This window comes from Dryas octopetala, chromosome 5 (assembly GCF_963921425.1).
Source record: "Dryas octopetala chromosome 5, drDryOcto1.1, whole genome shotgun sequence".
Lineage (NCBI taxonomy): Eukaryota > Viridiplantae > Streptophyta > Magnoliopsida > Rosales > Rosaceae > Dryas > Dryas octopetala.
Genome location: NC_141370.1, coordinates 5,683,578 through 5,710,436, shown reverse-complemented (window position 1 = coordinate 5,710,436; position 26,859 = coordinate 5,683,578). Strand labels below are relative to the sequence as shown.

The window sequence follows — 26,859 nt, the reverse complement described above, 5'->3', positions numbered from 1 at the left end:
CTGCATTTGCCTTGTTCACTGTCCATGGAGACAACGCCAAAAGGCACAAGTGGTTGTAAGCAACCCTTAACTACATTTGTCCAAACAGAGACAAATACGTTCCGACGAGTAGTGCAGCGCTTAACAGGCAGTGGCACACCACCACCTGTCCAAACTGATTATCAACAAGTGACGACCACAACCACAACTACGAGCACGAGCACGAGCACAAGCACTATGGGCACAAGCATAGGTTTAAGGAAAACCAAGTCATGCAAACTTCATGAGAGAAGGCAGTACATGAGGCCCAAGCTTGAGATAATTAAGCCCACGATCTCCCCCTGCCATTTCAAACCACCACCAGCTACATCACAAAGCTGCAGCCCATTACTTAGCCCATCTACAATTTTCTCAAAGCTGTCCATACACCAGCAGGTGGAACAAGAAAACAAAGGAGCAACCTTAACATCTTCTTCTGATCACCACTATTATGAATTGAATACTCAAGAAGAAGAGAAAGCCATTAAAGAGAGGAGATTTTACTTGCATCCATCACCCCGGGGGAGCAAGTCACCAGAACTCCTTACCTTGTTCCCTCTATCATCTCCCAAATCAATCAAAAAATCATCATAATTTCCATAATATGCAAATTAATGCTCTTTTTTTTTTTTTTTTTGACTTAATTGATTTTATCATAGTTTTGAATAATTCCATTGCTCTTCTTCTTCTTCTTCTTCCAAGACTAATTATCTTTTCAATTATTTATAACCTGTTTTTTTTTTTTTTATTATTGTTTACGTTTTAATTGTCAATAGAGAGATGATGAGTATATCAACTAGCTATTGGTATAATGGTATTTCTTTTCAAAATATCATAGAGTGGTCTCAAATTCGAATCTCTCTTTTCTAGATTAAAAAAAAAATGAGAAATGAGAAGGGCACAAAATGTTTATTAAAATAAAATTCTAATAAATAATTATTGTTAGGTCACAAAAGAATTTCAATATCAAATAAAACAATAATAGTGAACTAATGTAGTAATGTTTGATCATTTTTTTTTTTTTTTTGAAAAATCCAGAAGGCAAATTTATTCATTGGATTTCAACCAAACAAGTATATCATGTTGTAAATGAGAAAGAAGCCAAGGAGGCTCTTCCTCAATCCACACATATGGTTGATCAATATCAAGGCTATGACAAGCTAATTTATGAGCAATAACATTACAAATTTGGGTTTGATAACTAAATGAAATTATCTAAAAATTCACTACCAACACCCTCATCTCTGCCACAAGAGCTCCATGGATAGTATTTACTCTATTAGATAAGAATGATTCACAGGTCGGTCCAATTTTCTCTCCTCTCTTAGACTAATACCTTAATACTTTTTTATTTTGTACTGGAGGTCCAAAAATATTATCCATATGTTTTTAATTTTAAAAATGTCTAATATTTATCCTAGAATTAGTGATATTTAAATCTTAATATTATCCTAGTTTAATATTATCTTAATATTATCATATTATTCTAAAATTAATTGTGGGATTTAAATTATATAAATCTAATAAAAATGCATTAGCCCACAAAATAGAAAATAATCAAACAAGGAAAAAAATTCTTTATGGGTACATTTCAATTGTACCAATCGATCGGTGGTTCCCAGAGCTAAACTCTAACATAACGCCTCCACTAAACTCATTTTATACCCTATGAGGGGATGAGGTGAAAAGATGGGGATTTACCCTCAAAACTCCATAAATAAACCAACATGGCCGAACAATCGGCGGCAGAAATCGAGAGTTCGAATCAGGTGCGCATGTTCGTTGGTGCGCACCTAATCGAATATGTATATATATATATATACCAACCCATGTATTAGTATAATTGAAATGTACCTATATATATATAAACCTAGGTATTGGTACAATTGAAATGTACTTATATATACTTTTTTTCTTACTTGTTTGATTATTTTCAATTTTGTGGGTTAATGCATGTTTTTTTTATTTGTATAATTTAATTGGATATTATCTTTTATTATTTTAAATTATAAAACATAAAAACTAGATAATCTTGAATGTTTAAATTAAAAAATGTCCTAACGGATATTATCTTTCATAATTTTTAAAATTAATTAATATTAATTATCTTAATTTTTAAAAAGTCCATTTTTTTGGACTTTAGCCTTAAAAATTGGGTTCAAGTACAAATCTAAATTCCTATATGGTTTTAGTCTGAATGACCCTCTAAAATTGGACCTATTTCTAATTAACTCATTAGGTAATGAGCCGGGTATGGGTATACATTCTGATACGTGGATAAAAAAGGGAAATACTTGGGTCCTCAGTTTTGAGGACCTTGTTGTTCTTAGGCCTTCTACTACAATTAGACATAAAATTTGTGACCCAAAACCAATTTTGGGTCTCAAATAGTGTTGAAACTCATTTCTCATTTTCATGGTGCTGAGACCCATTTTGAGTCTCAGCATTTTAGACCTATTTAAATTATGTCTAAAATTGATTAAGTGACCGTTAATTAAAAATATATAAACTTTTATGATTATTAATATGATATAATCATTAGTATTTTAATTAGATCTTCAAAATGAGTATAATATTGTATATATTTAAAATGTAATTTAAATACCCATGTCAGTAACACATAAAAACATGAAATTTCATAAATTAGACAACACAAGCCATACATCGAGACTTCCAAAAACATAAACAACAAGAACAACACGATGATTTTAAAAAATAAAAAACAACAACAACAACAACAACATTTTGGGAATATCGCCGTTGGGGGGTTTGAGGGATTTTTATTATTATTTTTCAGGAAATTTTTGGAATTTTTTCGGGTATTTATTTTTTTAATGATTCTTGTATTATTAAAAAAAATAAAACAGGAGCAATCTGGGCCATTCACCCCCAACGGTCTACTCATCTAGGCTATTGATTTCAAAGGCGTATCAAAAAAAAAAAAAAAAAGGACCAACAGTCCTTTAATTTGGACTGCACATCCACAAACAGGCCTGTAATCCTAGTCTTTGGTGGTTTACACGCGCACCAGGGGAGACTCACATAGACCGGCCCGACATGCGGGGCCCACCTTTGAGGCGTGCGTCAGTTGTTGCTGTTTCATTCTCTCTCCTTCACATGGGCTCTCCAGCTGAATTTGGGTTTGGGTAACACTGATACCCATACATTAGTATCACTTTGGGTTTCAAGCTATATTGGGTCACAAATTTTGACCCATAGTGTACATGTATGACCCATTTATGACCCAAAATGGGTTTTGGGTCCCCAATTCCAGTGCTGTAGTGCAAGGCATTAGGATTGATGTGGCCCAATACAAAACGTACTACCATGTGTTACTTTTAATATTTCTTATTCATGTAACCAAATAGCACCCCCACCCCCACCCCACCCCCATCCCCATCCATCCTCCCAACCCAGCAACACCACTCCCTCCCATTCTCATTATCGAAAACCCTCCCCTCATCTGTCTCCCTCTCCCTCTCTTAACTCCTCTTTCTCTTAAGCAATAGCAGATCATAGTAACACACTCAGATTTACAACCCAAAATGCACAACGTACAACTAAAAACCCATTGCCACCCCATCTCCCTTAAATCAAATCCAAAGGGTATCTAATCAATCCAACATAAAATCACTGAAATGTGCAATAACTGGTATGGATCTTAGTTGAAAAAAAAAAAAAAAAAAAAAAAACCAAGTCTTTGTAAAATGAGAGAATTAAAGGGATCAGTTAAAAAAAACAAAGGTTTTCTTAACAGAAGGAAAAGAAAGGGACCCAATTTTTCTCTGTATCCCTATCTTTTTCTTGTCTCTATGTCTAAGATCTCTCTATCTTAGTCGCAAGTCTCTCTATCCGGCGTCTCCATCGTTACTCTCTTTTTGGCTTCGCTGTCACCATTCTCTTTCCCTCCAGATCTCGGCGTACCGACTGAAACCAAACCGTACTCTTAGCGTACCGAGCCTGTTGATTTCGTCGGTGTCAATTCTCATTATGGTTCCGTTAATCGAACCGTGCCCACCCTACTTTAGACAATTAAAACTACAAGTATCTTAGTAGAACTTGGCCCAAACTATAGGTTCCAAAACCATAATACAGAAGTATCTTGTATTACAACTAGAATGATGAATTTACAGTTGAAAAAGTGATCATGTGCGTGACATATGATCTTTTTTGCATGAAATTTGCAAATTGAGTTGACAGAAGCAACATATTAGCATTGAAATTAAAGTTCAGGAGGCAGATTAGTACAACCCATAATTCATGTCCTAAATTGACACGAAGTCAAATTTTAAGTCATTTTTGAAAAAAAAATTTATCTGATTTTATTATTTTGAAAATTCAGTTGGTTTTTTAATTTTATTTTATATTTGCCCATGAGGCATGAAATGTTGGCCCACTCAGCTATATAAAGCAAAAAACAGTTGATTTGATGGTCAACTAAACTAATGACAAAGACAATAAACATTGCAATGTTTTTCCAACTGTAATGTCTAGATCAAATCTCCCTAAACGGACTTTGTTTCAATTGTGAGCCATGCCCTTGTATCTTCAAGCTTTTCATAAACCTGTCGAATTTTTTGAAAGATAACAACATTCCATCCAAATATAAGTCCATCTACATTTATAAATCCACAAGTACTACCTCCGAATACAAAAACATTGTTCTAAATATTTAAACACACATATCCATACATTAATTTATTACATATTTTTGACGAAAACAGAATCCATTACATACCCTAAAGTCCCTAGTTCTTAGCATATCCATAAATCCATACATTCAATTTAATATTTTGATATCTAAACTGGATACAAAAAGCAACCAAAACAACAACCAAAGCCCAATACTCTTTTCCCCTCATCCTCATGCAGAATCTGCATTAAAATGAAAGAATGAGAAGAATGAGAACGATACAAAAGATCATATTACAATTAAACAAAGCTGCACCATCAAACATAACAGAAAAATCTAGCATGTCCAAAACTCAAGTGTAACCCAATAAACGCAATTTGCAAAATCCAAAAATAACATAAAAGGAAATCACCAAAGAACAAGGAGCCACAAGAAGCTTCAAACCACCAAAGACACAAGAAGGAAATCTCAAATGCAGAGCCAAACAGAAAAAAGAATCAGATCAACGCGTCATTGGATACTAGAAGGCATCCATTTATGCACAATTCAACATATATGTATGAGTAAATTCATTAACTTTTATGATCACAAAAAATAAATGGTCAGTTAGCTTTCGAAAAAGCTCTATCAACAGACATGCCCCCACCACCTCCTGTTCAATTCTTATGATTCAAGTCTGACAAGTCTCAAAACCAAAAAGAAAAAATCCCAAAAAAATTCTAAATGCATGCTCACACAAAAATCAAATTACCATATATACCTTCATGTAAATTGGCCGGGTTCTTCATCATGGCGTGAATTGAAGGGATAATCTATCTCCAAACTATTCGTACCAAAAATACGCACTCGAAAAGTGGAATATACGCCTTCATAGTTAAACACTAAGGCACATCCATGGGTTATAGAGTAAAAGTTGGCAAATTCTGGCCAGCCATTTTGTAACCAAAGCCTACTTGCAGCAAACATTCTCAGTTCTATAGGCCATACTTCTCCATTTGGAACCTTGAGGAATACTGAGTCAGCTATACAGTTTCCTTAATTAATCATAGCCATCCTTGGAATTTCCTGAAATTAATTAATAACTTTCTCATATTAAGATATGCTTATAATTATATATGTAGCATATAGAAACACACATGTGGATAACATTGTTGTGAAACAACCGAGATGAAGGCATGTAAGTGCAATTAAATTGACACTTAAGTTTATGACATGTATCTAATGACATGTACAGACACCAGTGCCAAATTAAAGAAGTCTCAAACTGACTAGAATACAACTAAGAGCATGCAATAGGTAAATGCAGAAAACACCACCCAATATTCTCTTGGGGAAGTGAAAATACAATAAGCTAGCATATCAAGGTTATGTACCATACCAATATACCATTGCCAAAACAAACCAAAAACTTATTAGAATACATTCAAAAGAAGATGTAAATTAATACAGAGGTAGAATGGTACATACATGCAGGGAAACACCACCCGCCCACACTTACCCTTTGGGAAGTCAAAAATTAAAATACAGCCAGTCACATTTTATCTCAGATAAAACTAGAAAGCATAGGTAAATGCAGGAAACACAACTCACCCACCCTTACCAAACCCACAAACTGTGAGAAAAGTTTTATGGGCAAAAATGGTTCACAAAGTTACTATGAGTGTCAAGTAACTCCATCATCCATCCCCCATAATATATATTATTGTGTGAAATACAATACATACACCATACAATATATTATTTTGCCATTTTTAGTTTGATTTATCATTCTTAATACCCAACAAAGGAATAATAATGATTAACAAAAGGATAATCTTATTGGCACTCCAAAAAAGTCATCCTGCACTCCAACATGTACAAATTTTTTAAAAAAAAAAAACATAAGAGAAAAATTTTGGAGTGTCAATAACATTATCCTCCAAAATTAAATTTTGAAAATTTCTTCAAAATTTCCACTTTTTTTAGGTTTCAAAATATTACCGAAACGAAATTATTGAAATTTTGTTAAAAGTTTCAATTGTTTTAGTTTAAATTTCAAACGAAATCGAAAATTCTTTTGAAATTTCTCGAAATTTCCATATTTTTGAACCCTCAAAATTTAATTTCTTGATTATCCTTAACAAAATTTCATATATGGGAAATTAAATAAAGAATAAATGGCCATAGCAATATATTTCTCTTGGTGTTTGATTAAAAACAGAAAATCTGAGAAATGAGCATGCAAATTTCTTTCATTTTCTAAAAAAAACAAAGAAAATGAGAAAAGAGAGAATGCAAAGGCTTCAACTTTATTGGCTATTAAATTTCAACTTTGAAGCTGAAAGAAGCAAATGTTTTCAACTTAGAAGCTCAAATGAAAAAGATGAAGCAAATGGTTTCAACTTACAAGCTTCCCATCTCGAAGATCATGTTGAAGGACAAGCTTGTAGAAGCCTGGAGCATCCATCGGAGGCGAGACTGTGGTGCTGCTTCCTACAAATTTTTGGAGATGGTATGGGAGGGTTTCTACGGGTTGAGAGGGTTTAGTTTAACCACTTAATTGCACAAATAGTTCATTTACTTTTCCCAAAATCTCAATGTGGTCGACGGACTAAATTTTGTTCCAATGTGATCCACGAAATGTCTGACGCGCGTGTTCCAATTTGGTCCAAACCGTCAACTCTATTATACTTTTTGTCTATTTCAGGGATAAATTCGTCCTTCCACTTTAGCTTACATTTCCCAACCTCTTCTCTCTCCAGAAAACGTAGATTTTCGATGACTACACGTCTATAGACTTCCCCAACCTCTTCCCTACTCCGGCAACCACACGTCCATAGATTTCCTTTTCTAAATGTGATATTATGGTAATTAATTGCTTCCTATCAGAGAGGAAAAAGATAAGCCCTTTGCTAAAAAATATGTTTTTTCTCTTTTCTTTGCTTGGAATTTTTTTATTTTCCTTAATTTGTTGTGTTTGGAAAAAGAAAGAGAAATAGTGAAGGAAAGAGGGAGAGAGAGGGAAAGGGAACCAGAAAGAAAAAGAGAAAGAAAGGGAGAAGGAAGGGGAGAACGCAGTGGGGTGGGGAGGTGCTGCAACCTCTTTTTTTCTTTCTTGTTTGAATTTTTTTTATCATTTAAATTTTTTGAAGTAGAGTTAGTAATAGTTATAAAATTTGAGATTTTTCTAGAGAGAATAGGTTAGGAAGGTAAGCATAAGTGAGTGGACGATTTTACCCTAAAATAGACATAAAAGATAATAAAGTTGATAGTTTGGACCAATTGGGACATGTCAGATAGTTCGTGGACCACATTGAAATTTTAGGAAAAGTAAGTGGATTACTGGTGCAATTAGGACTAATTTAATTTAATTTTTTCTTTATTATTTTCACTTTGGAAGATGAAATTAAATATTGAATAATTGTCAAAAAAAAAACGATTTTAGATTCTTTATAATATTTTAAAAGTCCAGTTGGCTTTTTATAAATATTTTATTTTTAATTTTCTTAGGTGTTGTAAATTAAGGTCCAAATTAGCAGAACATGAATGTATAATAAAAATTAGGATCAATTACAATATACTTCCATAAACTATGGGGGGTATTTCAAGCGGGTTCGTTAAATAAAAAATCTTTCAAGCACGTCCATGAATTCTAAAAAATTGTGTTTCATCAAGGATTCCATTAGGGCTAGTGTTAAGTGTCAGCATGGACGACTTGACGTGACTTTTACATATATGACGTGGATAATTTTTCCCTCCCAAATTATGAATTCTAGAAAACCGTGTTCCATCAAGGATTCTGTTAAGGCTAGTGTTAAGTACCAGCATGGATGACTTGATGTGGACTTTTACATAATGTGGATAATTTTATCCTGCCCAAATTATGACACGTGGCTACCTAATCCATGACAATATGAACGCTTCCCAAGGAACCTTGAACCCTTAATCAGCCCCAAAATCACCACTATTCACTTCCTAAAATCAAAAGCAACTTACCCCTTCAACTTTTCTTCATCGACTCTAGGGTTCCACTGTTCTCAATCTCTTTGTAAAATTGAATATTGACTCAAGAAAAAGCTGGGCTTTTGTACAATCTCTCTGCGATGGCTTGGGTACTTTGTGAAAGACGAGGTCAATGTAGGCTTTTGAACAATTAGTTTCAAAACTGGGCTATGTATTTTTATAATTATTGGCTTTCGAATATAGGAATTAGGGTTTTAATAGATCGTATTTTATAATAGGTAAGCAGGTTTGGCTGCTTGGTGTTTGTTTGCTAGTAAGTTTCATTTTAAAGTAAATAGATTATATTTTTTTGTAGGAAAATGAATGTGGTTGTACCTTATAGGAAAATGAATGTTGGTGCCTTGACATTTAAAATACGGGATTGCACCTTAATAATAGTTTGTGTGAAAAGGGAGCTTAAAAACAATGAGTTGTCTGTGTATATGACTTAGATTCTAGAGAATGACTAATGTATGAAATTTAACTCAAATGTACTTGTATGTGTTTTAAAAATCTGTGTATTGGGGTTTATGGTTAGAATGACTTAAAGTGTATGAAGTTTAACTCAAATGTACTTGTACGTGTTTTATAAATAATTCAAATAATTATTTGACTCAAATTTAATGTCTTTTTTAGGAATCCAGATATGTTCACCATTATAATGTATCATGGGGTGTAATGACTGATCGAAAACTATTATGTGGAAGGTACAGTAGACTATTTTGATTACGGTGAGACGGAAAAATTGTCCCTAACAAAGATTGATTACATGGTGATTAAGTTAGGGTATCACAACCAAATAATTCATTATCATTACAAGTTACGAGGAAGAGATCGATTTGGTGGTGCATTAACCTAGCTAAGACTAATAGAGATGTTCTAATTTCTAAATATGTGTGCCCTAGTTAATTGATGAGGATATTCAAGAGATAGAGATTCACTTGAAGCATGTCCTTGTAAACCCTGAAGAGTACATAAGCAATCAACTTGCTAAGGGGATCATTACTGAGGAAGTGGTGCAGGAAAACAAGATGGCTGGTGTAGTGATTGAATAACTATACGTGGTAAACCCCATGGCACTTATGTCTGTGAATAGGCAAAGCTTTCAGAGACTAGTAAGGGTGTGGTACACAAAGAGGTAGGATTCAGAAGGTCTTAGGGACTGAGTCACCCAGGAAAGCTGAAAGTTCAAGTCGCCCATGGATCAAAAGAGTCCAAGAAAGAGAAGAGTTCCGATCAACCATAAATGCAATCAACAAGAAGAAATCTACCTCGAATTCGATCAAATACTATATTCATGGAGGACGAATCCTACCCAAAATAGGAGACTTAAAGAGGATGTCGGGCCAAGTAATGGCCCATTGTTGAGGTAATTGTATCCTAACCCCTATAAATATTAGCATCCAAGAGAGAAGATGGACACACACAAAACATTAACAAAGCTCACAAGTCTCAAGAAACTCACAAGTTCTATTGCTTTCAGTTTTCTTTGTTGCTTCCGTTCAAAGTTCTTCTAGGTTTTCCATAGCTTTAGTTTCAAGTTCACTAGGTTTTGTAGCTCTGTCATCATCCCTCCAAAGGCTTGTGGTATCGATTTGGTTTTGTTATTTACTTTTCATGCAACGTTGATTGTTCTAATTTCAAGCATTAATGCAATTCTCGTTTCCTTTTCTTTAATCTAAATGCCTCCCATATTCGTTGTTGCTTTTAATCTTGAAGTTAGTCTAGTCAGTGATGCTCGCATTGAATTTCATTATACGTACCTACTTTGTCGTTCATATTTAATTTCTTTATTTTATTTGGATAATTGCATCACTTTTTGCATGAGTTTGATCACGTAGCCCTTAGGAGGCCAACTAGTGATGATTCGGACTCCGAGTCCGAGTAGTCCCTTAAAAGCCTTGTCCCCAAGACTTGAAAAGAACCTAGGCCAAAAGTAGTTCCTAGTTCGCGGTCGAACAATCATTTAAGAATAATCAATTTAGGTGCAATCCATCAACTCAGTCACACTCTCATTCTAATCAAGCCAAAATTGGCTTAACAGTGGCACACCCCTCACTCACACCCAAATGGACTAAAGTTTCTCTTCCGGCCAACCTTAGTTAAAAACAAGTAAACACCTATTCAACCTCCCTTTCTAGGCACAATGTTGTCTTATCTATTTACTTTATAAAGCCCGATTAAATATATCCACATTCTCTAAATAAACTATCCTAATGAGATAATAGTTTTAGAAGAGACACAAGTTTAAGAGAAGACAGTTAAATCCCTGAACAGGCATGGGTACCTAGTAATTTGAAATATCTATTATGCATGCATAAGAAAATTCTGGGATCACTAATTGATGATCACTGATCATATATTTTAATTAGATTTTTTAACACTTTACCCACATGAACTTTGACCCGTTTTTCACTTCACCACCTAAAATTATTTTTGACTCAATGTGGCACCTAAATTTAAATATTTGCAATGTGAAATCTTGGTTACATTCTGTCAATATATGTTTCTGTTAAAAATAAGGGCATTTTAGTCTTTCCATGTTAAATTTCTATTGTCAAACACAATAAAATTGCAGCAACCCACCTACTTGGACCAATAAGAAGTTTACACATGTCTTTTTTATTTAAGAAAAACTTTTTTAAATAAATTAAAAACAAAAAAACCACCACCAGCCACCACTACCTAGCCCACCCACGCAGCATGGAATTAAATTTCAAAAATTTCCTCAAAATTTTCAATTTTTTTTAGGTTTAGAAATATTACCGAAACGAAATTATCGAATTTAATTCCTTGCCACGCAGCCACCACCACCCACTCATTGCCTCTCTGGTCCACTCCCCGAGCCACCCATATGTAATATATCTCGGCCTTTCAGTGACTCTCTTTCTCTTGGTCTCCAACCTCCTCGATATCACTCAAAAAGTCACAAACACACCCCCACAGTCATTTTCAGGTCTCGTACTAAAGACGATGACAAAAAGGTCTAATTTTCCTAAAACCCAAAATCTTTCCTTCCATTATCTTCCTTCTTTCTTTCTTTGTTTTTGGGCAAATCAAGATGGTGGTAATAATTGTATTTTTGGGTTTTTTTTTTTGCAAAAAATAGTAAAGAAGAGGTGGATTTTCAAGAGAGAAACAAAGAAAGAATGAATGAAAGATAAAGAGAGGGAAAGAATGTAGGGGCCTAGTCAGGAAAAGGGGTGGGGGGAACGAAGTGTCGGAGTTAGGGACCGTCGGCGATGGTGGAGGGAGGCTCGATGGGGTCGTTGCTGTGTTTTTCCTTTTTTTGTTTGTAGAAAAAAATTGATTTTTGTGTAAAATTAAAAATTTGTGTATAGAGAGAATATTTTGAGTTATGAATAGAAGAACTCCTAAAACAATCTCATTGGGGTCCAAAAAGACCAAAATGTCCCTAAAAAAAAAAAGGTGTCCCACGTGACTATTTTTGAACGGAATGCAATCAAGTCTGACATTGCAATTTTTTTAAAAAATAATATTCAAGTGTCACATTGAGTAAAAATAAAATAAAATTTGGTAGTAAAATAAAAACAGGTCAAAATTAAAGTGGATAAAAAGTTAAAAAAAAGCTTTTATTTATAGTAGCTACTAAATCACCAAGACCGTGATGATGTGGAACCACATTTATTATGAATGTTACAACACATTTATTATAAATATTACAAAGTAATTAAAATGATTGGTCAAACTAGAAAGAGGAAATTTCAGTAAAATTAAAAATGACATGGAAACGACACGAAAACGTGTATTGATTGAACGTATAGCTCAAACACCAAATTAAATATGTTTGTTAATTTTAAATGTATGATGGGTTTAAACCAAATTAGGAACACCATGGTCATAACACAGAACAACCAAATCAGCATCACCTCAGGCTTCCTTTCTTTGACCATTAGAGAGGAAAAAACAACCATAAATCAAACCTCATCCAAAATACAGAAATTTCTCATATACAAACTGGTGGAATAATTATCAAAATGTTAGCAATATATTTTCACTCTTTTTAGAAGGAAAGAAAATTTCAGCCAATTTTCTAATACTCAAAATATATTCTTATCACCTATAGAATATACTTTTAACATTTTAAAATGAAGTTCAAGCAGCAGGTACAGATTTTTCCGACTCCTGCTGTTGTTTCCACTGCTCTGGTGTCAGAGCTTTCTTTATTGAGAGAGCATGAATCTCCTTCATCTCCTCTTCTAAAGAAGAATTTACCAGCCTATGCCTCTCCAGCAACCTCTTCCCCACAAATTGCTCGGATACTATCTCAATAGCAAAGCTAGCACCACATCTGACAACCACATAATTCAATTGAATAAAAAGATGAAGGAGAAAAGGACTCGGAAAGTTCATAAATTAATGCTAAATTGCAAGACTTAACTTACCCTCCAGATGTATCGATTACTTCCTGAAATATAGAAATTCAAAACAAATTAAAATAAAGAAATGAATAGGCACAAGCATTTGCATGGAATATGAAAAGAATAATTGAATGCAAATAAATTATTAACAACATAAATGGAAGTATATAAATGGTATATAAATGGCCACAATCTATTTCTAAAGGACTCACTGGAGCTCACATTTCTCCTTTTACTTCACTTTAAACTTTTAAGACTGACACCTCAACCAAGTTGAGGAACTTAATTCAAGTGGTCAATTTGCAGACTCAATTCCAGTGTCTATGCAGTTACCTTAACTGTTCAGAATATCAACTTCCAGCATGAAGACCAAGTGGTGACGATGAAAAGAAAGAATTCAAGAAGCCAACACTAAATTTAAGACTCATTTGATTCTCATATAGGCCCCTACCCAGAAGGGGAAATATCCATTTTCTCAACATAGAAGTTAACCAAAACCTATGGGAAAATGCTTCCAAAAGCAGTACAATGGCAATACATCATTCGCTAAATTGGTTGTAACAACTGAAAAATTAGAAATCGAACAACGTTGTTGAGAATAATTCAAAAATCCAAGGGTGGCAAATTATTTGGCTTAATAATCCGCGAGAGGATCTTACAAATTAATTTAGCTTTTCATACTTGTTGCAGACATATTTAGAGCTCTAATCGAATATTGATCAACTATAATAATATAAGAAAGGTCATTCCATTCTAAATTTAGTGGAAAAATTACACTTTTTGTCTCTCTAGTTCGGCCTCAATGCCAATTAGTCCCTGTAGTTTGGCCTCAATTCCACTTTTTTGAGAGGCTCTTGTGTTCCATCAAAAAAATTGATGGAATGCCTGAATTGGACCGATTTGACAATGCCAGAAAACTATAAGAGTATGTTGAGTTTTATACTACAGGATATAATTTGGAGACAATACCTATGCATTAATTAAGAAAATCCATAACTTCTTAGCAGCAATCGAAGTAAGGCAACTCCAACCAAATGCTTGACAAATTTTTAAAACTTTTTAAGAGGGAATGGTTGCACCAATCTTCTAGCTTTGTGGGGTCTCTTAAGTTTTGTGATCACATATAAATAACTAATTTCGTTCCATCAACTTTCTCTCCCAAACCTTTATTTTTCTGTTAGTTTATAAGTTCATAGAGGGAAGAGCAAATTTGATTAAGCAACCTTTTAGAATGAAATATCTTCCCTAGCATATATTGTCACTCCACACTGCACCTTACAATCTTGCACAAGATATGCTCATTCCTTTATCCCTATTAAATGTGTCTGTTACCCAGTTCTTATATCATCTGTAACTAGATTGTGATTCATTGCTTGGTTACCTAGATCAATTTCCAAGCAAAATTGTGTTGAATAACACGACATGGGAAAGGGTATGTGAAGTAAGAGAATTTAAGGAAACTATCTTACTTATGCTTCTATGATCGGTTTAGAACTTGAGATAAACTTGGGGTTTGAAGGTGCGGGATTGTAGAAACAGAGGCTTAGGTTTGTGTATTATTTTGATGTGAAAGGTTGAGTTGTAAGCTCAGGCATTTCACAGCCGCCTCGCCCCAACTCGCACCTCAAGGCGCACCTCTTCCTCGCCTGTCAAAAAGTTGCTCCTAAGAACCGCATAAGCTACCTATACCACTTCCTTCTGTCCTAGTGCCATGAACATTTTTGCTTATCAGCTTAGTAGTATTAAACTTCTACCCTTTAGGTTGTGTATGTTTCACAAAAATGATTTCTAGAAAAAATTAACCACAGTAAAAAAATTTCTATTTATAACTTTCAATTTGACATTGATTTGGATTTTCATGGAATTGTTTGTAAAAAGGCCTAACCTGTGACAACAACAAATTCCAGTGTCTGCATATGCCTGACGGATAGCACTAACCCTACTTTTATTGACATCTCAAAAGACACTGGTTGCTGTTGGACAGCATCTCAGATGTGACGTTTAACTAAGATAACGCAAAACTAAAAATTACAAACAAAGATAGCCATAAAATGCCTTCTGTCCCTCAAACAATCATGATCACCCAAGCCCTCAATAATCCTTCTTAATTAGCTCCTTCTCACAGCATCTATGCATGTTTGACCCTATCCAGGACACATCCAAAACAATTCCGATGAAGTTTCTATTCAATGAGAGATCAAGAAAAAATCAGCTCCAATTGGCTTATATTGATCAAAGTGATTTATTATCGCATACAAGCCACAACCCAAATTAAACAATACATGCATAAAATCACACCCACCATTCTTCAGGCAGGTTTTGATAGAGCACAAAAAAATGTCCAGGTCAGCACTCGAGGCTAGGCAATTAGTTTCAATTTTAGTATCAATCTCTTTTTCCTAGATTCTCTCTCCCCCCTCTTCCAAAGGAAGTCATAGTTTTTCGATATTAACAGAATCACTAAACATGTACTTTAACTTCTGATAAATGGAGGATGGCCCCAAAAATTTCCAACAAATGGGTATTTATGAGGTGAGTTTGGTCACAAAACCAAGACAAATGCCTAAAATTATACCAGAATAAGTAAATACATAAATAAATAAACAAACCAACGCCCTATGGCTAAAAGATGTTTATGTCAATCTTTGAATTTGCACACATTAAACAGTGACCTTAAACCCTAGATTACCCCAATACGAAATCAAATTAAAGAGCACTTGCAGAATCTGAAGTGAACCTAGTAGGTGGGCAAATTCAAATTGAACTTAAACCTAATTCAAAACTAACAAAAAGTTAATGGGACGTTTATATTTATTTCCTTTTTAATAAAAGAGAAAATTCATATGAAACATAAGAACAGGGATAGACTAAAAGAGAATAGAGCTTACGAGATGTGCAGGACTCAATTTTGAGGTCAATGAAGCTTCAACTTGTTCCTTTGTCACTCCCATCGCTTCTGATTCTTGCTCTCTTTTCTTTCGCTTTTAGGTCACAACTCTCTCTCAGTGTCTAGTCTCTAGTTAAAACCAGAGTGGCTTAAATTGAAGATTATGGTTGGGTACTTGGGTGGACTCTCTATTCAAGGCCCACTTGGAAAGGCCTTCATTCGGTTAATGAAACAATAGTTTGCCCTTACTTGCACCTTCGTCCTTATAGTTTTTGTTTTTTTGTACAATTGTACTTTTAATCTTGTAGCTTAATTTAATTTACAATTTTGCTCCAAAACATCAATAGTGGGACATTCTGTCCATTTTTTGCAAGTGGCCAGAAGTGCCTGACAGGAGGTGTCACTGTTGGACATTTTGTCACTTGTACAACTCACCCGGTTCAAATTTAGCTAAAGAGAACTAAAGAGTCACTCTTTATTCTTTAACATCAAACTTTTTTCTTTTCTTTAAGGCTAGTTTGGTATTACTATGTCGTGACAATATTCACTTCTAGGTGTGCTATGAAAATAATCAACTGTGACATAAAACAGCGAGTGTTTGGTAAACTGTATTTTTAAAATTGCTTTGGGTATAAAAAGTAAAATCTAAGTGTTTGATAAATTTTAGTGTTAAAAGTGTTATAACTATGTATATTAACTAAAATAGACATTATTAAACCATACACCGGTTCTTTTCCGCTTCTAGTGAATGTAAATTTCAAAAGTAGCACTTGAGTTGTTTCTTAAAACTGCTACAATCGGTTACAATCTACTTTACCAAACACTTTCATCAAGAAAAATTTCAATGAAAGCACTTTTAAGGCCTCCAACAACAATACCAAACGGGGCCTTAATCTATGAAACTACGCGACCTCTCAAATGCTCCCAACAACCTTACTCTGCTTGAACTAGCAAACACCCTCGTGTCTCCTTCATTTGATTTGAAGTGCTAGAAGAAACTCAATCATGTGAGTCAAGTACTGATCTTGACCAAATTGTTTACACCCTATAAAGATTTACCAAGGACCAGAAAACGAAGGATGTTTAGAAAAAACCACAATAAAATCTCTATGCCTACCATAATTTCAAAGATTCACCACTATGATCCTACATGCAAACTAGAAAAAAAAGATTTTGCCATAAAAAAACTTTCATTTTTCCTTTGCTTGTAAGAATCTTTGCCTCTTATTTCACTATCAGGTAGAATTTCTCTGAAACTTTTCATCTCCTAAGTTCTGCACCAACACTTTCAAATGAATTTGGTACAAAAGACTTATTTTTAGACACTTGACTTGTGTTATGACATGAAAGGGGTTTAGGAGTTGTGTTTCCATATTTGACCTAGTAAAAGATGCTTCTCACTATGTGCCAAATGGATTTAATTAATTTTTAATAAATTACACTTGCACTACTCAAATAATTAATTAGGGCTTGTTTGGCAGTGATTTTAGAAGGCTTAAAAACGTTTTCAAATAATCAAAAGCGCTTTTACTTATGTTTGGCAAAAAAAATAACAAGCGCTTTTGGATTCTAAAAGCACTTTGAAGCGCTTCCGAGTGAAGCACAATGAAGCACTTTCAAATATATTAACAAGAACCATTTAAATTTTTTTTAAAAAAAAATCTATGAATTTTTAACAAAAGCGCTTCTAATGAAAGCACTACTGAGCAAAAATGTTTCCTACATATTCATTTAATACTTAAGGATCAAGAAAGTATTGGTTAATTATCTCCTCAATTAACCATTCTTCTATAGCAATTTCAGTTAAACGATTTGTCCTAGCTAGATTGATTAACTATTTTTATTTTCTTTCATTCTCCAATCCAACACATTAACCTATATATGTGCGACCCTTTAGGTTCCATTTCATTTAACAGTGGAATAATTAAAATGATGTTTAATTTTTCGTGTGAGAATAAACTTCTTAGACCCAAATTATTTTTAGTGTTTCCACATGCCTTGCGTGACACTTAGCTATGCATTAGGCTACCCAAATTAAATAGATTTTGGAGAACCTATTCATTTGTAGTTCTAATATGACAGTCCTTCTATCTCTCCATGTCATGATCACATTTATGAGGTATGAGTATTTTATAAGTCAAAACTTCTAATGTGATTTTATGACCAAACGTCACTACTTATGAGTTCTAATTGGAAACACATTTCCAATTATCATCTTATCCATTTGCTTCGATCGAAGTCTTCTTTGATAGAATTTAAGTATCCAACCCAAAATCAATTGCCAATAAGTGGAGAGGCCCAAAACCTTATAAGTACATATGCTAATCTAAGAACCAATTCGAATCTAGCTACTACAACCTCATAAGATATATATATCTTGATTGATATTTGATTGGCAAGATTCTCATTCAGTTGGGTCGGTTTGGTGGAACCTATACACCCATAGGCACCCATACTCTTTCCTTGGTGTCCCTCACACGCATAATCCGAAATTGACTGTCTCCTCAATCAAGCAGACTTAAAGAGGTATAATGTTATCTCTTGGATTAATTTTTTCTAGGGTTGGTGGAGGCAACATGGCTGAGAGTGAGGTGGGGTGGGGGAGAGAGAAGGGAAGAGAACAAAGGTGAGGGAAAATCTAAAAGGGGTTTCTAGGATACTTGGTACAGTATTTATATCAAAGGTAATTGAGTCTTTTTACATGTTAAAGTGGAGAGTTAGAATCATTGACATTAAACAAGGTTATTTAGTGAAATTTCCCAAAACAATTGACACAAAAAGATGCAGTCTAGTTGAAAGCAAGGAATAAAATTTCTGGGTTTCGAGGAAATTTCGAAGATTTTTAAATTTCGACATAAATTAGACGGAAATGACGGAAATTGCTATCAAAATATGGAAATTTTGAATGAAACTTTACCATATATTTATTTAACATATTATCTACTAAATTGATAAAAAAACATTGAAGAAATCAAATTATATAGTAAGTTTCATATGATATAAGGTGAATATAATGCGCGCTGGAACAAATACTGTTAAATAAAATTAGTATAATGAATAAACAAAATTAGTATATTCTTTATACTGTATAATTTAATTATACACTAAAATCTAAAATCTAAACCCTAATACTCTATATACCCTAATACTCTTTATACTCTATAATCTATACATTGAACCCTATATATTCTATATTATATATTCTTTAGGATATTAGGTTTTAAGCCCTCTATGATACTTTTAATTATTTTTTTATATAGAAATATATTAATGTTTAATGTTTAAAATAACTAAACGAAATCTCAAACTTTTTTTTTTCTTTTCAATTGCCCAAAGGCCCCAAACCCCCTCATTTTTTCTCATTTTTTTTTTATCTTTCCTTACTGTTTTTCCGTGACTCTCACATAGCAAAGCTTTGTCTTCACTAAGTGTAACAACCCAAATGTTGGCTTACCGTAATTTTGTTACTTAAACTTTTCAAATTTGTTTTAAGGTTTGTTTAAAGGAATTAGAAATTTCTTTAAATGTATTTTAACTAACTTAGACCTTTGGTTGTGGTTCTAGAATTTAGTTGTGTGGAAATGAATTTTAGAAAATGAAAATTCAAGAATTTAGCGATTATTATTTTTTTTAGAATTAAATTATAGGAGTAGGATTTTTCATAATTTTTATGAAAGCAATTTGACTTTTTTTAAGGTTATAGGAAATTAGCACTCATCAATACGAGTCCGTAGATTTTTTCGGTGAATTATTTGAAGTTTCGAGCTATTTTTGGTGAATTTATGAAGTTAGAGAAAATAGAAAATATAAAAATTTCGATAAATTTCGATAAATTTTAGCGAAATCTTCCCGAAAAATTATTGAACATGTATTTCAATTTTGACACTCTAAAAAAATGAAATTTTCAGCAAAACTTCGCCAAAAATTTTGAAATTGAATAACTTGATCGAAAGGCAGAATACCCACACAAAGCCTAAAAGGTAGGCCTTGACCAAAAAGAAAGAAAAGGCTAAAGGTGAGCTGTGTGGGCCTTGGCTTTTCAGCCGAATTTGGCTGCAAAGACAAGAAACAACTTGTTTTCCCTAGTTAGGGGTCGGCAATGGGCCGGGCCGGGCTAGCCCGGCCCAAATTTTTTGGGTTCGGGCCGGGTCTGGGCTTGAATTATAGAAGCCTAATAGGGCTTTCGGGCCGGGCCGGGTCGGGCTTGGGCTTTAATACACAAGCCTAAGGCCCGCCCATCGGGCTTTGGCTTGCGGGCTTGGAGGGCCGGGCCGGGCTAGGCCCGAACGGGCGGCCCATTTTGGGCCCAAAGCCTATTTAGACACATATATATCATAAAAAAAAAAAAAAGGATTTTGGCTATATTGTGATTTGAACATGAGACCTCACATAACAAGCTTCAACTCTCAACCAACTGAGCTGACTAGTTTATTTGTCAAGTTTGTGAATCATAACATATTTAATAGCTCTTTCGTTTATTTACTTCAATAAATTATTAATATGCTTATTAAGTTATTATATAATACTATTATGTTAGTAATAGTGTAATACCATAAATAATAAACTTTTAAAATTATATACAACATTACAACTATAATAAAACATAAATGTACATATGTATTATTATATATTTTATTACATAATTTTATAAACAAACGATGCAATTGTGTTGTCAACGATCCAAACCGTTCAAATTTTAGTTCCTCACTCAAAGATAATTTGTGCAAAAAATTAGCTCAATCGGAGATGTAAAAGTGACATAATGGTGGTCAAATTAATGAACGATCGTGGTTTTTCTAATGATCATCGAATGGGTAGATGAATTTCGATTTAGCCGATTTTTTGTACGGATGATCTTTGACTATGAACATAGAAAATGAACAGGTCAGATTGTTGAAATCACGTTGTGGTCTTCATAATTATGGAAACAATAAGGTTTCAACGGGAAAGTTATTAGAATTATACTCTTCAAGTGTATTTATATGTAGAAGCTCACATATCGATCTTGTTTTCAACGATCCGAACCGTTCAAGTTTTAGTTCTCCACTCAAAGAGAATTCTTGCAAAAAATTAGCTTAATCGAAGATGTAAAAGTGATTTTTCTAAATGTAACGGTGGTCGAATTAATGAACGATCGTGGTTTTTCTAATGATAATCGAATGGGTAGATAAATTCCGATTTAACCGATTTTTTGTAAGGATGATCTTTGACTATGAAAATAGAAAATGAACGGTTCAGATCGTTGAATTAATGAAATGACGATTGTGGTTTAATAACTTTAATTATACTTGTATTATAAAAGTTGTATATACACATATACATTTATATTTTATTATACTTGTAATGTTGTATATAATTTTAAAAGTTTATTACTTTATTATTTATGGTATTATATAGTTTACACTATTACTATTTACTAACATTATAGTATTATATAATAACTTAATAAGCATATTAATAATTTATTATAATAAACAAACAAAAAACCTATTAAATATGTTATGATTTCCAAATTGGGCTTTGGGTCGGACTTTGGGCGGGCCTAAACGGGCCGGGCTTCGGGCGGCCCATGGGCTTCAAGGGGATGGCCCAAGCCCAACCCAAGAGACTTTCGGGCCGGGCCGGGCCGGCCCAATTTTCGGGCCAAATCGGGCTTCGGGCCTAATGGGCCGGGCGGGCTTCGGGTGGGCTTCGGGCCTTGGGCTTTTTGGTGAGGCCTATCCCTAGTTGTCACTTGTCCCAATCTCCACCTCCTCAAACCTTAATTTCCAATTTTACCTTCCGTTCCAGATATTTCACCTCTACTTATCCAATAGGGCGCACTTATCTTGACCAAAAGTCAGACATGATGTTTGCTCTAAAGTCCACAAATTCTGTGTGAAACCAAAGGTGAATAACAAATTGACTCCTCCTAATCAAAATCTGCCACCTTAGTTGTTTGTTTTTTTTTTTTCATTTTTGGTCACAACCTTAGCTGTATTTAACCCACTGTTATATTTTGGGTCAGACATTGACTTAAGTAATGAGTTTTTTTTTTTTTTTTCCTCTTGTAGACTTCAAATAATGTTTTAGCTCTCACAAAACCCTGAGAAAAAAAAAAAAAAAAAAAAAAACCCTAATTCACCTTCCCATTGTTACCGACTAGATAACCCAATGAAAATGGTAGAACAGTTGAGTGTGGGAACTGAGAACCCAAAAGGCCTAAACTCAATTCTTATAGAGCGAGCCCCCATCAAATTTTACCCTTTACCCATCTCATCCCTTCACTTTACCTCGCTCTCCACAAATTCACCTTCTTCTCCCAGCAAATCTCTCAGCTGTACAACTGTAAAATCCGAGATACCTCATGCTTGAAAATTCAACTTTACCGGAAAACCCAAGCACAGCCTCAAGCGACCGGAGAAATGAGGAGGTTGCCGGTGGTGGTGGGTCACTCTCAGTTGGGATTGAAGAGGAAGAGAGAGTGGGGCTTGAACAGGGTTTCCGGAACTGGGCCGGTAACCGGTGGCCTCGGCAAGAGACTTTGGCTTTGCTGAAGATAAGGTCCGATATGGATGTTGAGTTCAAGGAAGCAAGTGTTAAAGCTCCTCTTTGGGATGAGGTTTCCAGGTGAGTTTTCCTTTTTATTTTTCCACCTCGCTTTGAGTTTCTTCTTTGGGAAAATCTGCAAGAAAATGGAGGAAAGTCTTTTGCTTTCTTTGTTGCTCTCATATTCTTTGTTGGTTTCTTTGTATACCCAGAATTTCATTTCTTTATATCTTGTTTTCTTATACCATATGCAGTCAATAATTTACATTAATATCTCATTGTGTGAAATGGGTCTTCGATAAAAATGTTCAAAGGCAGCATTTGGTATCCTTTTGGAAAATCATTTTTTGTTTTCATCTTTGATATTTATAGATGAAATAGAGAAGGAAATTTTTTAAAACTGTTTTTGAATAGAAAACCAAACGCCCCCGATAGTTATTTACTATTTTAGCAATTGGTTTCTTTGGAGTTTGTATAATTGAAGTGCGCAACATGGAATTTTTTGGGATTGTGTTATTAGGAAAATGGGAGAGCATGGATACGATAGAAGCGCCAAAAAATGCAAGGAAAAATTTGAGAACATCTACAAGTACCACAGAAGGACTAGAGAAGGGCGGTCTGGTCGACCCAATGGCAAGGCTTATAGGTTTTTTGAGCAATTAGAGGCTCTAGACCACCACCATTTTGAAGCTCCTCCCGCTGAAGAGATTCACACTTCAATAGCAGAAACAGCAACAAGCCCAACAAATGTGGTTTACAATGCAATCCCCTGTTCTTCCATTCAACACCCAGGTTCGAGTTTTGTTGACAACTCTACTTCTACCACATCAACTTCAAGCAAAGAATCTGAAGGCACACATAAGAGAAAGAGGAAATTAACTGACTTCTTTGAGAGGTTGATGAAGAAAGTAATAGACAAGCAAGAGAATTTACAGAACAAGTTTGTAGAGGTGTTGGAGAAGTATGAACAAGATCGGATAGCGAGGGAAGAGGCGTGGAAGATGCAAGAATTGGCTAGGATTAAGAGAGAAAGAGAGCTACTAGTTCATGAGAGGTCAATTGCAGCTGCAAAGGATGCTGCTGTTCTTGCATTTTTGCAGAAGTTTTCAGAACAAGCAGGCTCAGTGCAATTGCCAGAGCAGGCATGCTCAATGCAATTTTCAGAGCAACCATCCTCAGTGAAATTACCAGAGCAACCATCCTCAGTGCAATTGCCTGAGCAACCATCCTCAGTGCAATTGCCAGAGCAACCATCCTCAGTGAACTTTCCTGATAACCCAATTTTGGCTGACACATATATGGACGAGCAAGAACAGAATGATGGTGCAAATCTTGTGCATATGCACATGGATAAGCAAGAAAAGAATAATGGCAGAAATTTGATGCATATGAGCTCTTCCCGGTGGCCTAAAGATGAAGTTGAAGCTTTGATTCGGCTCAGATCTAATTTTGATTTGCAGTATCAAGAAAATGGACCTAAAGGGCCTTTGTGGGAGGAGATTTCAGCAGCCATGAAAAAGCTTGGTTACGACCGAAGTGCCAAGAGGTGTAAAGAGAAGTGGGAGAACATAAACAAGTACTTCAGAAGATTGAAAGAAAGCAACAAGAGAAGGCCTGAGGATTCAAAGACATGTGCTTATTTTGGCCTGCTTGATGCTTTGTACAATAAGAAGACTAATAAGGTTCATGATAATCAAGTTAATTCCAATTATGTATTGAAGCCTGAGGAGCTATTAATGCATATGGTGGGCAGGCAAGACGAGCAGCATCAACCGGAATCCGTGACTGTGGATGGTGAAAGCGAGAATGTTGATCAGATTCAGGGAGATAATGAAAATGGAGATGAAGATGGCTATAGGATTGTAGCTGGTAATCCTTCTTCAATGGAAGAAGTTAATCCTTCAATTGACGAAGATAATCCTTCAATGGTGATTATGAGCTGAGGTGACACTACATAAGAAATCCTTTATGAAAGCTTAATCAGGTGTGCGTGAGTTTTGAGGAGAGTCGGGTCCACAAATTTGTGGCTACTACAACGTTGTGGGTCATTATTCTGGTTTTGAGAAATTTGTTTTTGTAGTGTAAAATGGGATCTACAAATATATGTATACCTTCATCTTTTGTTGGATAATAGATATGAGAGAGAGAGAGAGAGAGTAAAGGAGGCGGGGTGTGTAAACTAATATGGCTTTGGATGCTCACTCCCCATGTGTGCAAAGGTTGGAAATAGTTAGTTGCTTTGAATTGTATTAATAAAGACTAGTAACAGTGGTCGTGCTGCAATAAAAGCTGCATTTTTTTTAATATCACTCGGGCCTTCTTCTTCCAACCTTTTCTGTTTTGTTGTCATGTATTTTTTTTAGGGTGCTTGCTTAAAATGAGAAAGATTATTAAGCCTAAATTCAGCTGGCCCAAGATTTAAGCTCAGACCAAATTTAAAACAGCTCGCTCCTGTTTAGGTGCACTGTTCATTTGTCACTGTTTACACTTTACACGCTCAAATTTTTTATTTTTTTTAAATGCTTCAAACAACATTAAGGAGTATCGCTCAAATTTTCCTGCTCTTGGTTTCTTTACAATTTACAACATAAAATTTTGTATCCATATAATCTAATAATTACTCAAAATTGGGCAAAAATTTTACCCAACTACAAGTTACAACTAGAGAGAATCACCCTAAAAAAAATGCGATAAGGTAAAAACAAAAAACAATTTAATGACGAAAAAGTCATGACGAAAAGACAACCTGTAACAAATAGTTGAACTAAATTCTAAACTCTTGAACCTAGAACACAACTTGATAAATAAAATCATCAAATGTAGTACTTTCAAGCAAAGCCAACATCACTGCATCTCCGGCATAAATGCAACAAGCTAATCTCCTACCATCCAGTTGAGAGAAGTTCTCCAATAGGAAGATCGACTTCTTAATTTGCAATGTGAATTTGTTATCAGAATTCAATACACAACTACACAAATTTTTCCACCTCTCCCCCTCCAAAAGCAAAGTGCTTCTTAAGCATATAAGTGAACTCCAGAATCAGCCACATTACACGCTTTCAAAAAGAATTGCAGATGCATCTCCTCCAAAAAAAAAAAGGGCAAAAGCCAACATTAGCCTAAACTTGTTTTGAAATTACCAAAACCAGTTGAAAAATGAACAAAAGAGAAGCATATGTCATAAATAAACAGTCAATATATGCGTAGCAAATTGCCAAAAACAGTTGGATGTTCAACGTATAAATAAACAGTTGTAACTCAATCCAGCAAAGAAAGGCAGATCAATAAAGTTTAAAAAGAAATTAAAAATAGGTACACCTGAATTTTTCAAAAAAAAAAAAGGTAAATAATTTGATCATAAATGCATGACTGAAATTATAATATTCATCTTTTGGACCTATATTCATAAACAAACTACTAAATTAAAACAAGATAAATCAAGGGACTTCAGAAAATACAATTGCTTAAATAACAAATTTCTGAAAGCTTTTCTTTGTTGTTAGAAAATGAGAAATTTTATTCAATAACCCTTTTAAATACCTACCCTAAAAACTAACAATAATGACCCTTTTGTATTTTTCAAACCAAAATACCCTTTTATATACGAAAATGTCGCCACAGTCAACCATGTGTCGACCAAAAATTCGACAAGTTGCTGCAGCAGCCAAACTCTCCTCCACCTTCTTCCTGTAGCAGCCATGGAGAGCAACCTCTCTCACTAGCCAACGACCCATCATCTCCTCTCTCTATCTCTCTCACATTCTCTCACAACCCAAATATGAAAAGAAAAAACAAAAACAAAATTTGAAAACCCAGATATGAGTTTTTCTCTAAATGGGTTGGGAGGGAAGGGGAGAGAGAGAGAGAGAGAGAGAGAGAGAGAGAGAGAAACAGAGACATAGATGAGAGGTCGGTGGAGGATGGTGGTGGGCACCGACCAGTGACCCATCATCTTCTCTCTATCTCTCTTCCCTTATCTCCAAACCCAAATTTGGAAAAAAAAAAAAAAACAAAGAAAAAACAAAAAAAAAATTGAAAAATCAGATCTGGTGGAATGTTCTATTGCCAGAAGAGGAGAAAAGATGGTCGAATTTGTGGTCGACACAAAAACCCAGATCTGAAAATTTTGCATATTTTTCTTCTCCATTGCTAGGTTTTGATAGGTCTGATCTCTCAAAGAATCAATCATTTTTTGGGTTTCTTTTGTGGGTTTTGCTGGGTGAAGTGGGTTTTTTTTCATTGAATTATGCTGGGTTGGTTGCAGCAGCGGGGGATGGGGGCGCCGGCGGCTAGGGCGGACAGGGGGTAGTGGTTAGCTGGAGAGGGAGGGAGTGATGGATGGGTTGGCTGGGGAAGAGGGGAGAAGGGGGCAGTGGTTGACTGGGGAAGAGAGAAAAAAAAAAAAACAAAAAAAAAGGTTTTACATGGAG

At 34.7% G+C, this 26,859-nt stretch overlaps 3 protein-coding genes across 3 annotated transcripts; 2 read left to right on the top strand and 1 right to left on the bottom strand.

The window, feature by feature from the left end:
* Positions 1-24: 24 nt before the first annotated feature.
* Positions 25-612, top strand: LOC147283754 (VQ motif-containing protein 31-like). The gene has a single exon (XM_086245580.1). The coding sequence runs from the start codon at positions 25-27 to the stop codon at positions 610-612; it is 588 nt and encodes a 195-aa protein (XP_086101706.1).
* An 11,968-nt stretch (positions 613-12,580) lies between these two features.
* Positions 12,581-16,059, bottom strand: LOC147283753 (BolA-like family protein). The gene is made up of 3 exons (XM_086244212.1): positions 15,903-16,059; positions 13,039-13,061; positions 12,581-12,944 (listed from the first exon to the last, which is right to left on the bottom strand). The coding sequence occupies exons 1-3, from the start codon at positions 15,963-15,965 to the stop codon at positions 12,749-12,751; spliced, it is 282 nt and encodes a 93-aa protein (XP_086100338.1). The 5' UTR covers positions 15,966-16,059; the 3' UTR covers positions 12,581-12,748.
* Positions 16,060-21,997: 5,938 nt separating this feature from the next.
* Positions 21,998-24,729, top strand: LOC147283752 (trihelix transcription factor DF1-like). The gene is made up of 2 exons (XM_086245339.1): positions 21,998-22,510; positions 22,950-24,729. The coding sequence occupies exons 1-2, from the start codon at positions 22,248-22,250 to the stop codon at positions 24,370-24,372; spliced, it is 1,686 nt and encodes a 561-aa protein (XP_086101465.1). The 5' UTR covers positions 21,998-22,247; the 3' UTR covers positions 24,373-24,729.
* Positions 24,730-26,859: the final 2,130 nt, after the last annotated feature.

Coding starts and splice junctions, on each gene's coding strand:
- LOC147283754 (XM_086245580.1), top strand. CDS start 25: ATGGAGACAACGCCAAAAGGCACAAGTGGTTGTAAGCAACCCTTAACT.
- LOC147283753 (XM_086244212.1), bottom strand. CDS start 15,965: ATGGGAGTGACAAAGGAACAAGTTGAAGCTTCATTGACCTCAAAATTG. Junction 13,062..15,902: donor AATTGAGTCCTGCACATCTC/GTAAGCTCTATT, acceptor TCTATATTTCAG/GAAGTAATCGATACATCTGG. Junction 12,945..13,038: donor GTAATCGATACATCTGGAGG/GTAAGTTAAGTC, acceptor TGTGGTTGTCAG/ATGTGGTGCTAGCTTTGCTA.
- LOC147283752 (XM_086245339.1), top strand. CDS start 22,248: ATGCTTGAAAATTCAACTTTACCGGAAAACCCAAGCACAGCCTCAAGC. Junction 22,511..22,949: donor CTTTGGGATGAGGTTTCCAG/GTGAGTTTTCCT, acceptor TTGTGTTATTAG/GAAAATGGGAGAGCATGGAT.